A 21,963-nucleotide genomic window follows, 5' to 3' on the forward strand; every position below is an offset into this window, starting at 1 on the left:
AATCCCCTCCAGTAGAAAAAAAACTTACGAAGAGAGAAAAATTGCTCAGTAATTCCAAAGTTTAAACTTGTGTTAGTGGTATATCTTCCCTACCAGAGAAAGATTTTCCAGGTCTACCAGTAGAAATAGAGTCTAAATGAACAGACTTACCAAGACCCATGGGAAAAAAAAAAAGAAAAAAAAAATCACACAGATCTTAAGGCATCTACCCAGGCCCTTAGCTCTGTCACCTCAATCTTCTTTCCTTTACATTTGAAATTCCCTGAAGAGTCACGTTGCCACTTTATTCTTGCCCATGTTTCTGCCTTTATTCAAAAAAAGTACATTCCCGCTTTTAGCCACAAGCAGATTTTAGAAATCTCTAGCAGAAATCGCCACAGATAAATACAGGAGTCCGCTGCACAGATCAGTTCCCCTCCAGCTCCCCCTTCCTTTCTGGCTACACATTCCCCCTCCAACCTGGAAAGCCACAAGCAAACTGGCAACACATGTGGACTTTCATGGTCGGGGCAGGAAATGTTGCTACAGCTTCCCTCCATCACTTTAAATGCCTGCTAGTTATATTTGTCTGGCAAGCCTTGTTTTTTTCTTTCATTCCACTTAACTCAGATTGGAATGGGATGCTGCCTTAGGTAATGATGGCACCCAGACAAAAGTATAAAACAAAGTTTTGTTTGAGCAAGCTACAAATCCCTTGACATATCTCATGATGCAATTAATCAGCAAGGCATAGGAAGTGACTTTCAGAGACAGTTGCAAACCTCTGATGCATTATACAGCACAAATAAGACTAAGCAAGGATTGTAATATAAAGCAAATCAGTGAGAGAAACAATCATTATCATCATGAAACACACACTGAAACTTATCTTTAAAGTTAAACAATCACTTGCAAAAAAGTCAGCAATCTTTCCCTCATGCCTTGTCTGGATTATTTTATTGCTTTTGATCACCAAATCATCGCTTCAAACAGGCATCTGCTGTTTCTTTACTGACATTAATGGCCAGTCTGAAAGCCTAATGTGCACAGCCAACTCAAGCCATTTCACAAGGATATTAACATTTCTGCTGTTTGTAGTCCATTAAATGTTCACAACCTACCCTTGCCTTTTCTAGAAGAAAGTTAAGATACTAGCAATTGAAGCAAAACATGTTGGACACATTTAAAAACTGTATACCTATACAGAAACGATCTATTCACTCACCACAGCTACAGATCTAGCCTTGGATGACTAATATTTTGAATGTTCCCCAAAACACAAATTCCCCACACCAGGTGCTAAAGCCCTCGCAGCTAACATAGCATGGCAAAGTACCAGTGGTGGTAACTGCAGAATCTACCTGGAAGACGGACAAAAAGTACCAAACCTCTAACAGCTGTTACCAGAGTAAGAGTAAGTCTACAGACAGGCAATGATCACTAAATAAACAGCAAGTAATCAGAAGTACAAAAAAACATGATATTGTACAATATTATCCTATTTCATATCATCCCCCGTCCAGATTTCCATTCTAGAATTCCACATTAATTAGTTTACTGAAGCATAATCATCTCACAGTAGTATATAATATTAAAGCCAAACCACAATTCACAGCCTGTAATGGGAAAAAAAATGAAAATGACTGTAAACAAAATGCTCTAGAAAGTGGCCTTCATTAAAATATTTTAAGATATGTACTTGCAAAATGTTACATTAAATACAATGGTATAGCTGGATGACATTACACACACAAATCAGGAAGTTTAAAGTATGGTTCACGCACATTATCACATGTATGAGCTGGACATGTTGCATTTTCTATAGACCAAATCCTGGATCAATACCTAGTCATCCTAGGTACTCTTCTTCCACATCTCTCAAGTCAGTAATAACATCACATGCTCAGCACTTCCTGAGCAGAGTAAAGACTTTCAGTATGGATTTTACATCACTTTGCTACTTTAATATACTGTTGGTTAAATCCTACTCCAAGGCAACAACAGGCAACAATGTGAGTATAAACAGCAATGCTAACCTTAAAGTTCTCTATATAATTAATCTTAGTGGCACAAGCAAAGTTGTTTGACTGTGGGTTACCGCAATGCAATGAGGCGTACACTCAGGAAACAAGTACACACTGACCAGCAGTAGAATATGGTTTGCTGCTGGCTGCCAAAACTGCCTGGGTAGGGACAGACATTCAAAAAGCCTGAATTGATTCAATTTTTGCAGGTTAGTCTAACCTGACTAGGCTGAACTGGTTTGAAACTGGACAGAGATTCTCTCAGGACTGAGGAAATTCTGGCACATGCCTGCAGTGACTCAGGCTAGAAGCCCGGGGGCACTACAGCAGCCCTCTCACCCCTTCTACAGAGAGCTGAGCTGAAGGGAGCACAGCCAGGCCCCAGCAGGACTCTCTGATGAGGGATGTCTGCCTGCATCATCCCAGACCTTCCCCCGCTCACTGCTCAAGGGGCAAAAGTGTTGCCAGCCCCCAGCCCCAGGCTAGCACTCTGAGGCAAGGGTGGGGCATGCTGTGCACACATCTGTTGATACAGAGCTTTTTAATTTCCCTCCCTGATTCGTCATACTGTCGGCAGCAAACTGACAGACAAGGAAGCCAGCAGAAGAGAAGGGGGGCTGATAACAGTCTTTATCACCCAATTAGTAAAACAATAGCCTCTTTCCACATTACTTCAAACTTCTTAAACAGCTTACCAGCTAACCTGTTGATTAGCTCCAAATAGCTCTAAGCACTCACTGTCTGCCTGTCCTAGTGAAACTGGAGAGAGACTCATACACAGACACCTCTCGGCATTAGCTAGCATACCACATGCTGGCTATGGTCCCTGATGCAGCAGAGGAGAAAGGGATCTCTGTTTAAGCAGCAGGGGGCAAGGGGAAGCCAGCAAATCCTGCTATGCCTGCAAGTCTGTGCCAAGCTGCAGCCACGGAGCAGAGGGAAGAGGGCAGCCCTGCTGTGCAGCAGAGCCCACCCAGCCCAGAGAGCATGCCGGGATGCTGTGGGACTCTGATTTATCTTAAACTAGCAAGGGGTCTGGGACAGACATTGCCTAAACTGGTTTAAGCCAAATTAGTTAAGTCTGATACTACATTCAGATAGGTTCATCTCAGTTTCAGCCGTTTTCAAACTGGTTTGTATGCACTGAACATCTGTTCTGTTATAGGTTTAAACCAGTTTCTGATCACTTAAACTGGTTTGTGTGTAATGTCTGTCCTGAGTCCCTAAGGTCATACACAGCCCTCTTCCAGTAGACCAAGTTATTTGAGGATATAGCGACCCACATTCCATTTGCTGGCCACACTTCTTAACAATCAAAAAGCAATTCCATGACTACTTACACAGAAAGAAGAAAGGGCCTACACTTTCTCTTCTCCACTTAATGTTCGTAAACATACAAGGTTTTAAGCTGACATGTTCACAGAGGGTTTTCACTGTCTCCAAGTTTATCTTATAATTTTAAATTAGTTTATCAAGAATATCTCCATTTCAATTTTGTGTTTAGATCAGGCCTTACATAAACACAGCAGAGGGATTTTAACCCTAAAAGCCCATGCAATATAGTCTAGTTAGTTTGCAGTGAAAACTATAAGCTTTGATTTCCCTATTTTTGTACTATAAAATTAGTCTTTCACATTTTATTGGTCAATTGAATAATAAATAAACAAACGTTTAAAAAATGGGGAGCAGTTGCATTTTGAACTAATGATCTTTGCAATCAACTACTAGCTATCAAATTTAGCTCTGAGTTACACTGAAATAAATGCAGATGTTGACATTCAGCTTATATTCTTGTAATTCTGAGTATTGTAACTCCATTTATGTGTAACCCACAGACTACTGAAGTCAACAGTAAGGCAACTTTGAGTCAGACCACTACTGCTTTTCTGACATAAGAGCCATCTTGGTATAACAGACAAGGTTCTTTGGGTGAATCTGATATCTTTTTTATTAGACCAACTTAAAACAGTTGGAAAACAATTTTTAGCAGGCTTTTGGGTTTAAAAACCCTTTGTCAGGCTGAGGAAGTCTCTGCAGTTGATGTGTGCTCCTCCTGGATACAATGAATAGTAAAGAAGCAAGAGGATGGGCTGGTATGCATGCAAGACAGGCAGTCAGTGAAAATATAAATTGAGAAGTTAGTGGGTGAGAGACAGTCTGGGGCATGGAGAAGGGGAATGAATGTAACAGTTTAATAGTGGACAGGTACCTGGGGAAGAGCATCCAGGAAGAGCACACACCAACTGCAGAGACTTCCTCAGTCTGACAAAGGGTTTTTAAACCCAAAAGCTTGCTAATTTTTTCCAACTATTTAAGTTGGTCTTATAAAAGATATCAGATTCACCCATAAAACCTTGTCTGCCTATGTCCTTAGATCAACAAAGCTACAGCTTACACCCGTTATCTTGGTATAACTGAGTTAAGTGTCATAGAAAAGTACTGCTGGTAGGGACCTCCACAGGTGATCTAGTCCAAACCTGCTTGAGGCAAGATAATCCTGATACAAATAAATCATCCTATACAGATCCACTGCCTAACCTATTTGCAAAACTAAGTGCACGTGAATAAATCCACAGTTGCATGTAAAAGTATCGTGACTGTATCCATAAAAATGCAATTAAACACAATGGGAGTCATAAAAATGGATTTGTTTATTCCAATCCTGTACAGCCTCAAACACACAGTCAGTGCTTGGCAAACAAAAAAAAAAAAAAGATAAATATATTTGCTTTATAAAATATTACTGTTTATCAGATTGTTAGCTTTTCTCTCCCCATTTTCTTCATGTTTATATTATAAAATATTGTTTAACAATATATTTTCTGAAAACAGTGTTCCAAAATCTATTATTTGCATCCAATGTTGCTTAGATTTAAAGAAATACAGGCAAACCCAACAAACCTCATTCAGCTTGAAACAAGATTGTCATAGTAACTTAAAAACCATTTTAAGTTCTTAGGAGCTGTTGTGAGAAACTTCCATAAAAATTTCCTATAGCAAATATATATTCACAGCAATGATCTAAGAATGTAGATGTTACTTACAGAGTGAGGATCCAATTTTATAGCCTTCATGTGTGACTGCCATATAGCATTTAGGATTGGCTCCATCTCTCACACAATATAAAAGCCTTTTTGTATAAGCTTGTGAAATTCCAGTGTCTGTCTTCCAGCCAATATCCAGATATTTTTTACCAAATATAAATAAAGTATAATGGATAGCCTAGAAGTTGTCATATATCCATTAAGCATAATTTTAACTATTAACTTTTATCTAGTACATTGGTTACATTAATTTAATAAGGCTTGTACATAATTACATTTGGAAAAAAGAAAAGATCTTAGAGTAATTCTTTTATAGAGCTCTCCCTTGATAGCTCCATCTTCAAGAAATTGGCAGTCACTTTAGCTGAATGAAATGTAATTTTTAATCAGATGTCCATGAAGATCATTACAAAATTAAATTAAAAGTACTAAGAAAAATCAAATTACATTGTCCTTCATATGAGAGGAAGAGCCTTCTTTAACCCAGAATTCCATGCAAGAAGTTGGAATCCATCTACTTTTTTGGAAGATTATATATATTCCATTCTGCAACCAATGTACCTAACCAAAAAAGTATCCAACTAAACATAGTACAACAATTAAACTTATTATACAGAAAACAGACAGCTTAGTTTGGACAGCTACTAGAATTCACCTAACCTATTATCTTGTTTTCTTGGACATACATTATGAGTTCTTGTTCAATACGAGATGTCTCTGCAATACAATTCTGTTAGTGTGAAATTCATTGAGAAACTCAGGGTCAGAGAAAGGATTAATAGCCTTGGAGTAAGCACAAGGAAAAGGAAATTCATCCCAGAACCACTGTACAAGGACAGAGGAGTAACTGGGATTGTATATGGCCCTTGAGCAGCCTTCAGGCTGTCAGTGTTTTCACCTTCTCTCATCCTCACTGACACAGGCTTCACAGAGTTAGATGTGAAATTTCCCAGAAGGTTCGTGAAATGGGAGGCACAATCATAGCCAATTTAAAAAAAAAAGTCATGGTCTTCTGCTGCTTCTTGGGACTTGCAGAATTTGTATGTATTTTCTTCATTTATTTTCTCACTGACAACTTCACATTACAATTCTAGAACATTATGTAAGGGTCTGAGAATGTTTGCTTGCTGAAAGCCAGTTTAAACTAATTTTGACCACCATCCTCATCAAGACTTTCTGACTCTCTCTCTCTCTCTCTGTGATATACACACACACACACACACACACACACACACGACAACTGTGGACAGAGCCCTATTGAACCTTGTAACAGATGAGAACTGTCAAAGCATACGATTGCCCCAGTCATGCTCTGCTCCTATTTTCCACCCTGCAACCCACACCAGAACACCAGCTCTATACTGAGGATACGTGTATGGATGGTACAGACCTGGCTTTTCACCTGACAGAAGGATTACTATACCAAAAAAAGTTTGCAAGATCTGTTTTCAGTCACTTTGTGCCATACGCAAATTTCCATAAGAACTGAATGCCAGCACTGTATGGAGCACCACTGTGGGTTGAAGGAGGCCACAAAGGCAACCAGATTATACAAATTCAGTGACTTCAGACTATCTAACCTGTTATTTGCAGACTTTGATCCAGGTCACAAGTTAGAGAAGGTTGTGGAATCACTCTAGCCCCTGCCACAGAGGGAGAATTGTGTTACATATTTCACTCAAAGCCCCTCCCTGCAGAAAGCCTCTACTACTGTGTACTGATGTGAATTCCATCTGATATGGTTGGCTGTTCCACAGCTTCTTCCACAAAAGGCAAAAATACCTTCATACTTGACATCTCTCTTTTCCAGTCACAAACTGCTCTTATTATACGCTCACTCTTTCCCCAGTCCATTTCAGAGAGCTATATTCTTATCCAAATACCCTAAATTATCTAAATAAGATTTGCTCATTACGTGAATACCTTTTTTCCTAACCTTCCACTTAATTACTACTTTCAGTGTATTTCAATACCTTACCTGTTGTACTAGCAATGTGGGCAGAACATTGTCTGAGTCAACTGGTGTTCCCCTAAGTTCTTAAACTGGTTCCCATCACTGTAGTCTCTTTATTACTGCATTAATTTGTGCTTCTAGCTTTAAAAGCCAGAATCCATCTACGACTAAATTCATCTTAAAGCACAATCCGATTATGCATGCATACAGAAAATGAATGCAAATTTAACCAAAGTGCAGGATTAACACGCCTTGTTGAAAAGGCACCATCGGTGCTCTGATTTGGATCCCCAGAGTTGCTCAGCTAAATTACCAGGCTATGTTTTAATGCACTCTGACCAGAGGAAAAAGTTCCATTATCTGTTCTGGAAATAAACAGCATTTCCTGCTGGAACAATATACCCTGGAAAATTAAGAACCAGGCTTAAGTGATTAAAAAAAAAAAACAAAAAAGACTGGTCCCACTTCATGCTGTGCTCTTTCACATAAGACAAATCTGCCAAGCATGTTTACTGCTCAACCCCCTACCTCTCCTTCTACATACCTAAACAAAAAGCTTCATGTTATCAAGAAGTACTCGGAATTTTAACAGCTCCTATTTATAGCTATTCACTGACTTCATTTTAAAACTGTGGCTTTTAGGGCCCAAAGTTCAGTTCTGATTAAAAGAGTAAGACTGTAGGATCATAGGAAAGTAGGGATATAAGGCACCTCACAAGGTTGGGTCCAACCCCCTGCTCAAGGCAGGATCTTCCCTAACTACACTATCCCAAACCAGTGTCTGTAGAACCTGCTCTTGAAAATTTCCAGAGATGGAGATTGCGTACTTAAGAAGTCAGAACATCTGTGCATTACTAGGACAATGGAATTTTTACCATATCTTGAAAGTTTTCATTTTTCTTCTAAGTGACAGTGGCTCTTGGAGGCAGGGGTAGGGTATCTTCTGCATTAGGTCCCAATACCATGCAGTCAGGCAAGCATTCTTCATGAACACCAAGAAGTCTATATTTAATCTCCTGTGACCAATGTTCAGACATTTTGCTAACATTACTGTACAATCTACTGGCATAAGCATATTCCTGGACACTCAGTAAGCCCTTAAAATGAAATCCCACTTTTACCACTGGCTTGTTCTGCCACCCTGGGAGCTTCAGCTTTCTCACATATAAAATGAAGATGTTACTGCTTCCCTGCATCACTGGAGTTTTGCGAGGATTAATTCCTACATGTCTATAAGGCCGTGTGTAGACGAAACAAGAGGCGTGTGTGCACAACACTTTAAAGCAGGCTAAATACTTTTGCACCGCTTTAGTGGGGTCGGTGTTTGCACACCTTGGCAGCATATTGCGCATTAATTCCAGCTACTGTAGGAAATTCAGCAGCATAACATGCCTTAAATGACTTGGAGATTTACCGGGCCCCATGCAGCTCCACGGCTCTGCAGAAAACCCTGCAGGCAGCCTGGCAGCAGCCTGCAAAAACAGACTTCACCCAAGAAAAGTGGCAAGCCTGATCTTCCCTGCCCCCCCGAGCCTGCCTGCCTGCCCGAGCTATGAGAGCCCAGTGCTTGCCTCTGTGGCTGCAGTGCCCCCCGGGACCACCCAAGCTGGGTGCCTGCAGGCATGTGCCACCTAGTGCGGGGGCTGCTGCTGCTGTGGAGGGAAACACCAGCCCTGCTCCCCCTCCCTGCAGCCCAGGGACTGCTCCACCCACCAGCAGCTCGCCCTCCCCTCCCGAGAGGCAGTTGAGTCAGCGGGGTGTCTGCACAACACGGAGGTTTAAATCAGCCCTAAATTGAAGTGGTGTTTTTTAAAACCCACTGCTTCAGTTTAGGGCCCCCCATTTCATCTATGCACTCAGGCTATAGAGATGGGAACCACATAAATAGTTTAACAACACACGCTATCTTAGTACTACATGTATTGTAAATTAGAGGCCTAGACACATTTACTCCTACATTGTTTACATTGTTTTTTGTATAGCAATGTAAAGTGTACCAGGATTTGGGGCAGCTGAACAAGTATCTTATTCTGAAATAACAGAATGTTATTTCTGTGCCATACCACTAGGAGGAGGGAGTTAGTAATAACTAGAGTGACCATAATTATTTTAAGGAAATCTGGGATGGGGAAAAAAGCCAAGGGGTACATGTGCACAGGCACAAACACACATGTACACCAGAACACTGTATGCCAGTTTTCAGGAGCACAGTGCCTCTTTCACCAGTCGGGGCTGCAGGCTGGGGCCGGGCCTGGGGCCAGGGTGCTGGCCAAGTTGAGGTAGGGTGAACACCTTTTCAAAATGAAAAGGCAGGACACATGCCCACCTGTCCCCCTCCCCTTCTCTCCACCCTCCCCACCACACCCCACTGACAGTATGGCCAGTGCAGAGTCAAGCAGAGCAAGGGCAGATGCTGGCTGCCCAGTGTAGGCTTGGGGCTCCCCACCCTGTTGCCTTTTCCCCAAGAGCCTGGCACTGGCTGCATACCCCCTGCCCACCCAGCAGCAGTGGGGGCACAACTCTACACCGCTGCCCCCACCCACGCCGCTGGTGCCAGGCAGGCAGGGGGCACCTCGCCATGGTGGAGTGACTGGTGCAGGCCCTCCCCATAGACTTACCTGCAGAAGGCTGCTCTCCATGCTGCCCAGCTATGTTTCCCTGCCACGTGCACATGTGTGGGTGCACACATGCACGTGGCACCCCATGTCCTGATCCCAACATTCTCAAAGAGCCCCTTGCAGGCTGGAATATGGCCACCCTACAAGGGGAAACACACCATTTCCCAATCCCTACACAACATCATAAATCCAGGACAAATGCTGGAGTCCTGCAGTCCAGGACCAGGACTTGATGTTCCCATTCCAGGACTGTCCTGCCCAACTAGGGATGGGTGGTCACCCTAGGCTGGGGTTGCTGTGCATGCTCTGTGACTCACAGCTCTGGCCCTGTCCCAGCACCTATAACCCCTAGGCCAGGCAGGTGTAGCCAGCCCCAGTCCCCAGCCCCTCTCTCCTGTTAAGGCAGGGCGCAGCCAAGCTGGCCTGCATGTAAGGATTATGATGTGGCTGGCGTGGCCTGGTGATGCATGGCCAGGATGCGGCTGCAGATACCAAGGTAAGGTTGGAGCCACAAGTCAGCCCCCAGCCCAGCCAGCAACCTGGTCCCAGCCCGCAGCCCTGGCTCCGGTAGCAAAGGCACCATGCTCCCCAGCATGTCCCGACAGCTACACGCACGCACACATGCACAAACACACCTCAAACCCTACAACTCCCAGGTTCCCACTCATCTGGGATTTTGCTTAAATTCTCTCCAACACCCAGGATGCTGAGCTGGTTTATAAAATCCAGTGCTGTCCAAGCCGATCCAGGAACTATGGTCATCCTAATAATAACCTGTTTGCACACAACTCCTATGCTGGTAAAACTTACTTCACTGCATTTTTATCCCAGTTTGAATGGTTATCCTGCTGTAAGGGTTTATGGTATCTGTCTGCAGGTTCTTTACTCATGCACATGCTTAAATTTACACATGTTGCTGGGCCTTCTATCTTCAGTGTAATTATTCTTGTGCATAAAGCATGTGTAAAAACTAGCAAAATCTGTTTGCTGTAAATATTGTGCTTGATACATGCACTTTTATACCTCTGCCCAAGCATGCAACAGAAAATACAGGTATGTGTTCCATGGTATGAATCTGAAGCATGTATGAGCAAATGAGAACTGAATGGCTTATAAATTGCATCTACTGTTTTGTTGTTTTTTTTAATGCCCCTTTGTAATTTTGGTTTATCCTGCAGTAATCCTAGAACATGCACTTGTTACCTTGAAGGTACATTAGAAATAGCATAATCTGAAGCATCATTAGACAAGATCAGAATCCCAGTAGATCAGCAGATATATTATTCCCTCTCAGAAAACAGATCCAAACAGAAACCATACACCTCCCCAAAAATCAAGTCACAGAGTAAGACTGTCATATAACCCTGTCAAGTCACATTCTGTATCACCAAGATGGTAGGTGGAAAAGGATTTTTGAAAAGCAATTATATTTGATGGCACATCAACAGAAAGAAAAGCATACCAGAGAAGGCAAAAAACATGGTATACATTTTTATGTTTATATTGCCAGGGTGCCAGCCATATGCCACATCATGCACCAACCTGTTTTTATGAAGTTTCCATTCTGCTGTGTTTTGTCACAAACTATCTGAAACAGAGATTATAACAGGGGTTATTACATTCTAGGAGTTAAGTAATCTACTGGAGTCTGAGTGAGGGAAAAGCATGCTGTACATGAGATGAATTATGTTTCACAACACAGAGTTTGTGATTTCCTTATTTTTCCCCATATTATCTGCATTCAGAGCCAACATACACCACTGAAGCATTAGGCCTAACCTCCTGAGAATCAGCTGGCCCACTGTGGAACAGGATTAATACAAGTTTGGATATCATTACATAGGAATAAACAGTATGTAATCACAGATTAAGATCTGACCAAACACCGATCTATTTCTTAGATCTGTAACCTGATTAACTGTTCAACTGTTTGATCATTCAAAAACTAAAAATTCTTCTAAAATGTTAAACCTGTGTATACGCTGACTTCAGCGGAGTTGCTACACTGGGAGAAGAAACAAGCCCGTTATATTTTTTTTTTTTTTTAATCAGAATTGCTTAAATTCTCCTGCTGGTATAAGATTTTAAAAGTTGATGCACTTTAGATACGTCCAAATAACTTTATTCAGCACACATTGGTCAAGTTCATCTTTATTATAACTCCATTAGTTTAAAAGGCACTAGACCAGGGATATATTTAGGTGAATTTACCTTTCAAATGATTATGTAAATAAGTCTGTTAATGGTTTTAAGGATCAGAGCCATGACCCTTTTAGCTTCTTAAATTTACAAGATCACTGGTGACCATAAGTAAATCATATAAGCTTGTTTTATATATTTAGGAGGTACAAATGTGTTTCATTACACTTAACAATGACTAACTTCTAAACTAAAAGGCTTTAGGGAAAGTACACCATCTTTCTACCTTGAATGTATTGTTCTTGACAAACAATAATCCACACTCTCTCTCTCTCACACAGGATTGCAAGACTGAAAGATTTAAAAAACAAGATTTTGAATGCAAATACCCAAATCTTATTTTGGTGATGAAATGGAGAATAGAATACCTTTATAAAAGCTTTTTACTTTAAAAAGTGCAATCCTTTTCAGAAGTTAACTAACCTTTTGACCTAGCTGGAGTGTTGCTTAAAACTATGTAAAAAAAAAAATCTAGCAGTTGGGCTGTGTGGGAACAGTGTAAGGGAAAAAATACAGGATAGGTACAAAAGATTTAAATTATCTTTTTTCTGTTTCTTAGTAATAACATCCAAAACATCACGGCGTTACAGAAAATTATGTCTACCAGGTGCATACAGGAAAGAAAAAAAATGTTAATAAGATGTGAAAATTTGATTAGCTAAATGTTTCACCACAAAAGACGCATTACTAGCTGTATGGTAATTGACTATATTTTCACATTTCCTGTAGAGGATAAAAAAAATATCATTAAACCAGCATTTCTTTTGCAGAAGGATCTAATGAACTAATAAACATTGAACTACAGAACATATAAAATATTGTTGTAGGAAATATTCTGAACAAAATTTTACAGATTCACTCAAATGCAAAAATTTACCATGCTAGTAACTGCTGCTTAACATATTTGAGAAACACTGAAAAACACACTTCTGCTGCTGCTCTATCCAGCAGTGCCAACATTCCAGTAAAATATTATTTTAAAACAGTTTACTATACCCACATTGCATGCCTTTAGTTCACATTACAGATAGTAAAAATTAATCAACCAGTGTTGCGAACATCATGTTATTATTATTATTGGCAGTAAATAACAGCCTTCTCCTACCATGAAAATCCATCAAACAGGAAAGCCTACACAATCTTCTCCCAAGGTAAAGCAAACACTTATTCAAAAAGATGAAGACCTATAATTTCAGGCTCTGGCAGAACACAAGATGGATTGAGTTTTATTGCTTGGGAACCTATGGAGGAAAATTCGTTCCTCAAGTTCTCAAAAGTTTAAACTGAAGAACTGCTAGTTGGAGAACTTCAAATGATTTCAGTCATGATCTTGTATAGATGGCAACTTTGAGGGATAGTGCTGTGACCCATATCAACCTATACAGCCTGTGGTCGAAGCAACAAGAAAAAGGGCTAAACTATTTCCAAAATGCAGTCAATTGACATTAAATTTACTTAAACAATTAACACTGGACAAATAATTTCACAGTAAACTGTTACATAATGTACTATTTTATACAATTTCTAAAGCCCTCACAAAAGGTTCACTGAAGTTTGTCAAAAGATTTCCTTTGACTTCATGGGTTTTGCATCACGTCTAAACTTATCTAAGGTGTCAAACATATAGTGGGAGTTCATTTAGAAAATGTGTTACTTCAAGAGTCGCTTGAAAACAGAAAGGAATTTTGTGGGAAATTCCAACATGGGGGGGGGGGAAGGGACATTACAAACCTGAGTGAAATTTTAAAAAGTTTCCAGGAAACAATACTTCAAAACATTCCAATTGGACTATGAAAATATAATCCAATGTGATAAGCCAAGAAGTGTTGTTATGTAATATTTAAATTTTGTAATATTAAAAGTGAATAGTTAAATACAAATTTTAATACTAAATTAAGTTTTAAAAATGTAGAAGCTTCAAAAAAAATTATCACCTCCCCATACAACTTGACATAAGAAGTCTCTAGAAACCAAAAACCTACATTCTGCTTGTTACAAAGATGGTTATTACCACAGATCAGCAAAAATGCAGTATTTGTCTAGATCACCTTGTTTTTTTAAAAAAAAATACAAATTGCTCTAATCTGGAATTCACAGGTTCTGCATAGATAAATGCCTAGCCACATGATATACAGCAGATAGCATCTGCAGAGAAGAACTGTTGATTTTTAGGAACAGGTTCATTACTTCTTACATGCATTTCAGCGAGTCACTTGCCAAAAGTAGGCCTTGAATCAATATGGGTCCTAGGGAGAGAGAAAAGCCTTATTCAAAAATGGTAGTAAACAGATGTTAATCCAGTGATTAATGGTAGTTCTGCTTGCACCAATTCTGAACTGACCTAGCTCCCCAAGAACTCAGTGTCATTTTCAGGTTTCTGTGAAGTATGTCTAAAATTAAATGAAAGTATATAGTTAACATAGGCTGGCAGGGGAAAAAATTTGAGATTCACTGAGGAACATCTCTGCATGAAGTTACAAAATGTTTCAATAAGGAACACAGATAGGGTATATACAAATTAGACATCCTCCCTATCCATTTATTAAAGTGCTTACATATTCCATTTTTCCTGAAGGGAAAAAACAACAGCTGACATAACTGAGTGTTCCATATTAAGAAGACTTTCAAGATAAAGCACTAAATATTAGTGAAGAAGGAATCTGGCCTTTGATAATGGCATCTTCTGTCTTCCTTACTGAAAAATGGTCAAAATAGTGACTAAATTTTCAGTTTTCAAAAATTAAGTTTGATTTAGTCCTGGATTATTCAACAGAAGAGGAAAAAAAGATTCTGAAGGTATTTTAACCAATGTAATTGCTCTGCCACAAGTTTCATATGTGACTTTGGACAAGTCCCTTGCTCTTTCTGTCCCTCAGTTTCTCTTCTGTCACACAGGACTTACAGCATTTCCATTACCCCAGCTTTTGTTCCTTTCTTATCCATTAATACTGCAAGCTCTTCAAGGCACAGACTGAAGGTGCTCTGCTAGATGGGACTCAAGTCTCTGCTAGACCTTTGAACTGTTATTGGAATGCAAATAATAATCTGGATCTTTATCCATCAGGGGATTAGTTAGTAGCTATTCCTCTCTTATTTTCCAAATCATGCCTCATCTGTCACTTTTATACATACTAAAACAGGAATGTCAAATTCATCCAGCCCTTCAGGCTGAATGAATGATGTGGGCCCTATCCACAAGCCAGATAAATGGCATGGTGCCCATCCCTGGGCTGAATTAATCCCATAGACTGGCCATGCATGCCAGATCCAGCACACAGGACTGGTTTGGTGTCAGTACTACTACGTGCAGCGCATACTCCAGAGTGGCCCCATGCTTCTCACACAGTGTGTTCCAGACTTGCTCCATGCACTACATGCAACATGCACTAGCTCCAGCCCCACAAGCAGTGCATGCCTGCCCCAGCCCTGTGCACTGCATGCAATGCATGGAGCTGATCAACCATGCATTGCATGTGGGTCCACCCCAAGAACCACAGGCAGAACCACAGACCACATAATAGGGATCTTTGACACCCCTGCACTAAAACACAAAATGATTTATGTTTGAATAAATAATGCTTTATGTATACACTTCTAATTATGACTTCTTTGAAAGCTTTTTTGTTCTTTAATGTGCTCATAATTCAAATTTTGATGCATCTCCAGAGTCAGCGGTCTATTTTCCTTACAGAATCTAGGGTTTAACACAGTACTTCATAACCCACCTTTTTTTCCCCAGTTAAATTACAAGCATTACAGAAGTATAGTTCTTTACTATTCCTTTTAAACTCAGAGATTTTAGGAGTTTCTTCTTGCTTCATTTTGATTCTCTCTTGCCTTCTTGGGGGGGGGGAAAAAAAAAAAAAATCAAGAAAAAAAACCCCTCTGGCTCTGGACCTGGTCACTCCACAGTTTCTTACAAAATTAACTGTGAAGTAGATCTGCGCAATGTGATCAGACTTGCTGACGTAATGCCTCCTGATCTGGCTACAAAGTTTGGACTTGCATTCAGTTCTCCCAAATAAGCTGCAATAGAAACATATAAGATCTAACAATTAAAACCCTATACAGAACAATAAATCTCAGAATTTATTTAAATAAAAGAACTCATGAATATTTTCAAAAAGCACATCAGGCAATAAAGTTTACTTTTCACTTATGCCTTCTAAAAATCTCCCTTTTATTTAAAAAAAGCCGTCAATGAGATGATAGCAATAAAAAAGTTGTATTAAAATATTTTCTTTCTACATTTTCCTCTCCCCAAGTCAGTTGCCTTGTTTCCAAAAAAATATATATAGCACTTACATGCAATTAACAATCTTGAAAGGTTCATGTTTTATGGTATAAACCAAATTTAATTTACTGAAGGAAAGTTTATTAAAAATAAGCCTGTATATTAGAAACAAATATACTCAGGAGGCTAAATTTTCCACTGATGGAAGCAACTCCACTGGAATTATATCTTGATATACAAACTCTGAATTCGGAGTTCCTACAGTTGACATGTAAAACTTATTTTGAAAAGTGTACTTTGACTACAATAAAGCAGGACGAAGGTTTCTAATTTCATTCAATAAAAACACTATGTCCATGAAGTGTCTTATTTAAGAGGCATGAATTTAAGCCCCACACTGGATCTGTGCTTTAAGCTATCCAAAGGCAACCCAGTTGTCAAGGGATACCTTCTCATTCAAGCTGTGAAGTCTGACATCAAGATAAGATACTAGTCATGTCACTCCCTTGAGTGCTTTTGGCTACAGAAATTTGAATGACTGAGTCATACCAGCTATACAGACTGTTAAACTCAGGAGGAATTTCAACCGTTTTGACTCATATGCTTAAGATTAAACATGAGTTTAAATGCTTCACGTGACCAAGACTAAGTGTTCAACCTCTGCACAACTCAGAAGTTGCACTTGTGCACATTTTGATAGCTTTCTTTGGTTTGACTCATGTTACAGCAGGTAGAACAAAACATACAAAAAGCAATAGAACAATATTATTACTCTGTATCTTTGTAAGCACACAGCTCATCATGCAAACTTACTTAGATTTCAAGAACTTCTATGAATATGAGAATAAAATACTGTAAAACATTATCTGCTGCAAAATGTAAAATGTTGGAACAGAGTCCTTGCACATAAGAATACTTTGGTTGCAAACCCAGAAACAATAAAATAATCACTTTTAAAGTATTAATGCCAATTTCAATTCAGCAGCTAGACAGCTTTTCTTAAAATGTTAGAGTTCAAAACATTCAGACAAATGAAGCTTTTAGTTCATACTCCCAAATAAATTACACTCTCTCCTACCATCAGCCACTGACACAATACCCAAGATACTGTCATTATAGAAGCCCTGAAGAGACCTTGTGGGAAAACAAATTTTATTCTTTATATTGAGTTAGGAACATAAGTTAAAACTGGATGAGACCTTCTAGGTTGTATCTAGTTCATTGCTATTACTGGGCACTACTTCATGTAAACCCCTTTCATAAGCTTCTCAAACTTTATCTTACATTTATTCAGGTTTCTTGCTCCCACTATTCCTCTATTGGAAAGCCATCAGAATTTTGCTCCTCTTCTGATCAGAAACCTCAGTCCAGTTTCCAGCCTAATTTATCTGTGGCCAATATATACCCATTTGTTCTTGTGCCAGTACTGTCTTTATGTTAAAGTAACTCTTCTCCATCCTCAATGAAGTTGTGAAGAGCAATCATTTCCAATCTTAGCCTTAATGTGCTAGGCTAAACAGACCAAGCTGTTCAGTTTCCTTTTATAAGAAAGGTTGTCAATTTTCTTGATTATTCAAGCAGCCCTTCTCCATACCCGTTCTAGCCTGAATTCATCCTTCTTGAACATTCGTAACCAGAGTTGCACATGGTATTCCCAATGAGGTCTTACCAGTGCCTTGTACAATTATTACATTACTACTTCTCTGTCTGTACTGGAAATACTTCATGATGCATTCTAGGGCTTTCATATATCAAGAGAAGTATCTCCAACTGAAACAGAATGATTACTGTATTACCAGATTTCTGCAAATATGCAAAATATGTAACATTAATCAGAATATTTCCATCATTTGTGACAACTAGTATATTCAGATCTAAGTTTTAAAGATCAGTGACGTGCTCATTATTCTACAGCAATGAGCATTTTAGAAGGTTGGGATTTATACCTAAAGAACAGTAACCCCAATTCAACAAAGTATATAAGCACATGTATAACTAAGCCCATTTAAGAATCCCATTGAGTTCAATGGACTACTTATAGCTAATGCTCACAGCACGTAACCCAAATACTTAAATGCTTTGCTGAATTGAGTCCAATTTGATATGGGTTACTACAGTGCCACCCAACCAGATGAGTGGTGCAAGCAACGTCAGTCTGCAGGTACAATCCAGTGTGCTGGACCAACCCCATGCTCTGTGTACAGTTGTCCAACCCAACGTCCCAGCCCAACCACATACCAGCATGATCGAGTGGGAAGATCCACGTTATCCAGCCTGTAGGTTTCCCACGGGACCAGAAATCTACAGCAGGGGAGCAGCAATTAACTCTCACTGCTCTTCCACTACCAAATTTCCAAACTTGTGGGGAGCTGCAGAGACCAGATCACACAGCTCCACTGGCTGGAACTGACCCAGGGGTCAGAGCATGGGCTAGGATTTTAGAACAGAATTTTCAAAGGAAGTCTAAGGAGTGAGACACTTCACTTTTTTAGTCTTCTTCAAAAGTCAGTGTTGAATGCCAAGACTGAACACTTAATTTGTGAGACAGAATAGATATACAAAGTACCTAGAACAAAGCACAAATGTCTATCTTGGACCAGATTTTGTCAAGCTCTTGCTCTAGGTATAAGAAAGAATAGTGTAAGCATCCAAATTTAAGTCTTCCTTCCCACTGTTGTCCCCTCCAGTGCTAGCCACTCCAGAATGAGCAAGGAGATACATATGCAGTAATGATGTAGGCAGTAATAGTATCTACAGTATCTGTTAAACTACATTTATCATTCACCTTCAACTCTCGTCTAAATGTTGCCCACAAATCCACCTCTCCAACATCTATTTTGTAAATCTAAATCTTTACAATGAGGGACATTAGGTCAGTGTCTAAGAAAGTAGCTTTTCCTCCTTGTTTTCTTAAAAAATTATTTGAAAAAGTACTGAAAAAGGAGTATGAAATTAGAATGTAAAGCACAGTCTTACACAGCAATCTTCAGTACCTTCAGCTTTCAAACATGATTTGATTCATTTGTGAGCACTGAATAGTTTGCTATGCAAGAGTGAGAAATAACTATAGGAGAGAAGTTATTTGTTCTCCAAGTTCTTAAAAATGCCACATAAAAATAATAGTGATTTGCTAAACAAAACATCATTGCCTCCTGGTGATGTTAGTGGAATTACTAAGAAACATAAAATGTAGTTTTTGTAGATATTTTAAAGAGCTAAAGCTCTGCATCAGGCTGAAAATAAGAGGGTTTGAAACTTTCCTACTGCAACCCATGTCAAGTTTTCCATTATCTTTCATGGGTACAGTATTGGGCTCTTCATCACTACAAAATTAAAAGTCATTTGTACTTTTCAAAGTAAAGGATTTCACATTGTTACTAGGTGCTAAGTGTTGTTCACCTAAGTCACACAAATTCTCCTTCCTGCATTTCACTTCTACATAATTACAGCTCTGTAAAACCATTACTGCCATACAACCAGTCTTCTATTCCACATAATGGAAACTACACTCTTGACTTGTGTGACACTGTTGATGTGGCCCTAGGCTGTAGAGCTGAGCCAAGACATTTGACTTACTATTCTGAAGCTGCCCACTTCCAGGTAAACTTTAACCTAGACCAATTTAATCATTTTAAGCTGGTGCCTATATGACTCACTGAAGTGTTCCCGATCAGATAAAATAATTGCATCTCTGCTTTTCTTTCTAGCCAGATGCTTTTCTGATACTTTGAACAGTCTTTTTCATGGAAGGTCACATCGTTTTTAAACATTTCCCATCACATCTGCAAACCACAAAGTAACTGTAACTACTTCACAGTCTATACCACCCACTGGTATCAGCCATCTCCTCCCTCGCCTTAACCCTCAGCATAATTTAGACTGTTTGGAAAATGAAACAAGTGTGTGCGTTGATACCGCATATGATTTGATCTGATCTACTTCACACAGGGCAGAAGAGACCAAGAAAACAACACCCCCCCCCAAAAAAAACAAAACAAAACAAAAAAGTGCATGCATTTCTGCCTATGTTCTCCTTGGTTTTTCTTTTAAAAATAAATGGAAATAAGTACTGCAAAAAGGAAGGAGTGTGATGATACCAGCTTACAAAACAGAGATTTTAGGGGGCAGCATTTAACCTGTCCGTTTAACTGCAGCAATGAGGGTGTGCAGCGCAGCCCCGCACAGCAGCAGTGTAGGCTGCTATCGGCTGGTGCTGTTCGTGCCCCCTGGCTGGATGCGAAAAGCAGTCAAGCCGAGGGAGCGGGGAGCCCTGTGCATGGCCCATGCCGAGCGGCTCCGCTCCCTGCAGCCCCCGCCCCAGCTCCTCGCCCGCTCAGCTGCTCCGCTCCGCAGCCGGGAAGGACGAGGCGGAGCGGGGATCGCGAGCCGCCGCTGAGCAAAACTGCCGCCTGCAACTGGTCCTCGCTTCCCATCAGGTTGCTGCCACAGCCCCTCTGCCCGCGCCCCCAGCGGGCTGCCGAGCGCCGCCCCGACGGGCTCTGCCCCCCGCCCGGCCCGCTCGCACCCCGGCCGGGACTCCCGCGCCCCGCGTCTCCTGGGGCTGCTGCACGGGGCGGGCTGCAGGCAGGTGCGCGCCCTCCCGGCCCAGCGGCGCCTCACCTTAATGATGCTGCTCCGGCGCGGGGTGGCTCTGGCAGCCTCCAGCAGACTGGCCTCGGGCTCCGCGGCGGCCGGCCCCAGGCTGCTGGGCAAGCGCTCGGTGACGCCCAGAGCCGACACCCCGCTCCGGCGCTCCCGCCGCCGGCCCGCCGCGGCCGCGGGGGTGTCCGGGCAGGCCAGCTCCGGCCACGGCTCCGCGTCCTCCTCGGCCGGGCCGCGCCCCGCCGCCGGCTGTTCCTTGGCACCCGCCCCCTCGGCCATGCTCCGCTGGCTGCGCAACTTCTCCGGGCGCGCGGGGCCGCACTGCGCGCTTACTGCCCCGCGGCGGCTCCCTCAGGGCGGGCCATCCCGGCCGGTCCTTAGCGGCTCGGCGCGCCCGGGCGGAGCGGGGAGGCTCGAAGCTGGGCGCCGAGGGAGCGGGCAGGGGCACACGGGAAGGGGCTAAATGCCGCGCTCAGCGGGGCGCCACGGCTCCGCCCGTCCGCGGCAGCAGCGGCGGCAGCAGCAGGGCGCCGCTCGCAGCAACGTGCCCCCGGGCCGGCGGGATCAGGAAGTGCTGCCGCCTCGCCGAGCCGCGCGACCGCTCCCCCAGGTTGTGACAGAGCCGGGCTTGTTTTGACAGGCTCCGCTGACGGGCAGCGAGCGCGGCCACTCAGCGCAGGAGCTGCTCCCCGCGGCGGCCCGCGGCGCCCAATCCCGATCGCAGGGGGGCGGGACAACCCCAGCCTGGAATGCGGGACCTGGGCAGCCGGCTCCGCTCGCGCCTAGGAACCCGCCGCCAGAGCCCCTACACTCCCCCCTCCCCACCCCCACCCAAACACACACACGCGGGCAGGTGGAGGAAGCTTTTATATGTGACCAAGCCCTGTTAAAAAAGGAGGGACAGCGGGTCCGTTTGCCCTGCCAGGCACAGCACGGCATGGTTTGTTTCGAAGGGAAGCATCCGTGTGCGCCGTCCGTGTGGTGCCCGAGTGAGCCGTGCCGCGGGGAGGACTGAAGCGCAGACTCATAGAAAGCAAGGGCTGGAAGGGAGGGCATCTAGTCCAAGCCCCTGCAGGACCAGCCCCAAGTAGCTCATCCCGGCCAAGGCTTGATTGATTCAGCCGGGTTTAAATGCGACTGATGTCAAGTTCAAGCCGGAGCACGGCAGACGACGGGGACAGTCGCTGTCCCGCGAAGTAGCAACCCGCGCGATTGCAGTTTTTCTGCCAGAGGACTTCTCGGTTCAACACGTAAACACAGAAATATTTCGGGGATGCTTTGAAATCGGCCAGCGAGCGGTTCAAGTTGC

The 21,963-nt window shown here is 42.1% G+C and overlaps 1 protein-coding gene across 2 annotated transcripts in view; it reads right to left on the reverse strand.

The window, feature by feature from the left end:
- Positions 1 to 21,252, reverse strand: part of PLCL1 (phospholipase C like 1 (inactive)) — a 346,959-nt gene extending 325,707 nt beyond the window's left edge. For both annotated transcript variants that reach the window (XM_090045169.1, XM_090045170.1), the window contains exon 1: positions 20,673 to 21,252. In XM_090045169.1, coding sequence (XP_089901295.1) covers positions 20,673 to 20,933 — 261 coding nt within the window. In that variant the 5' untranslated portion in view covers positions 20,934 to 21,252. The remainder of the gene's footprint in view (positions 1 to 20,672) is intronic.
- Between the last annotated feature and the right edge of the window lie 711 nt (positions 21,253 to 21,963).

Source organism: Crocodylus siamensis, chromosome 4, assembly GCF_052110815.1.
Source record: "Crocodylus siamensis isolate JL-2025a chromosome 4, ASM5211081v1, whole genome shotgun sequence".
Classification (NCBI taxonomy): domain Eukaryota; kingdom Metazoa; phylum Chordata; order Crocodylia; family Crocodylidae; genus Crocodylus; species Crocodylus siamensis.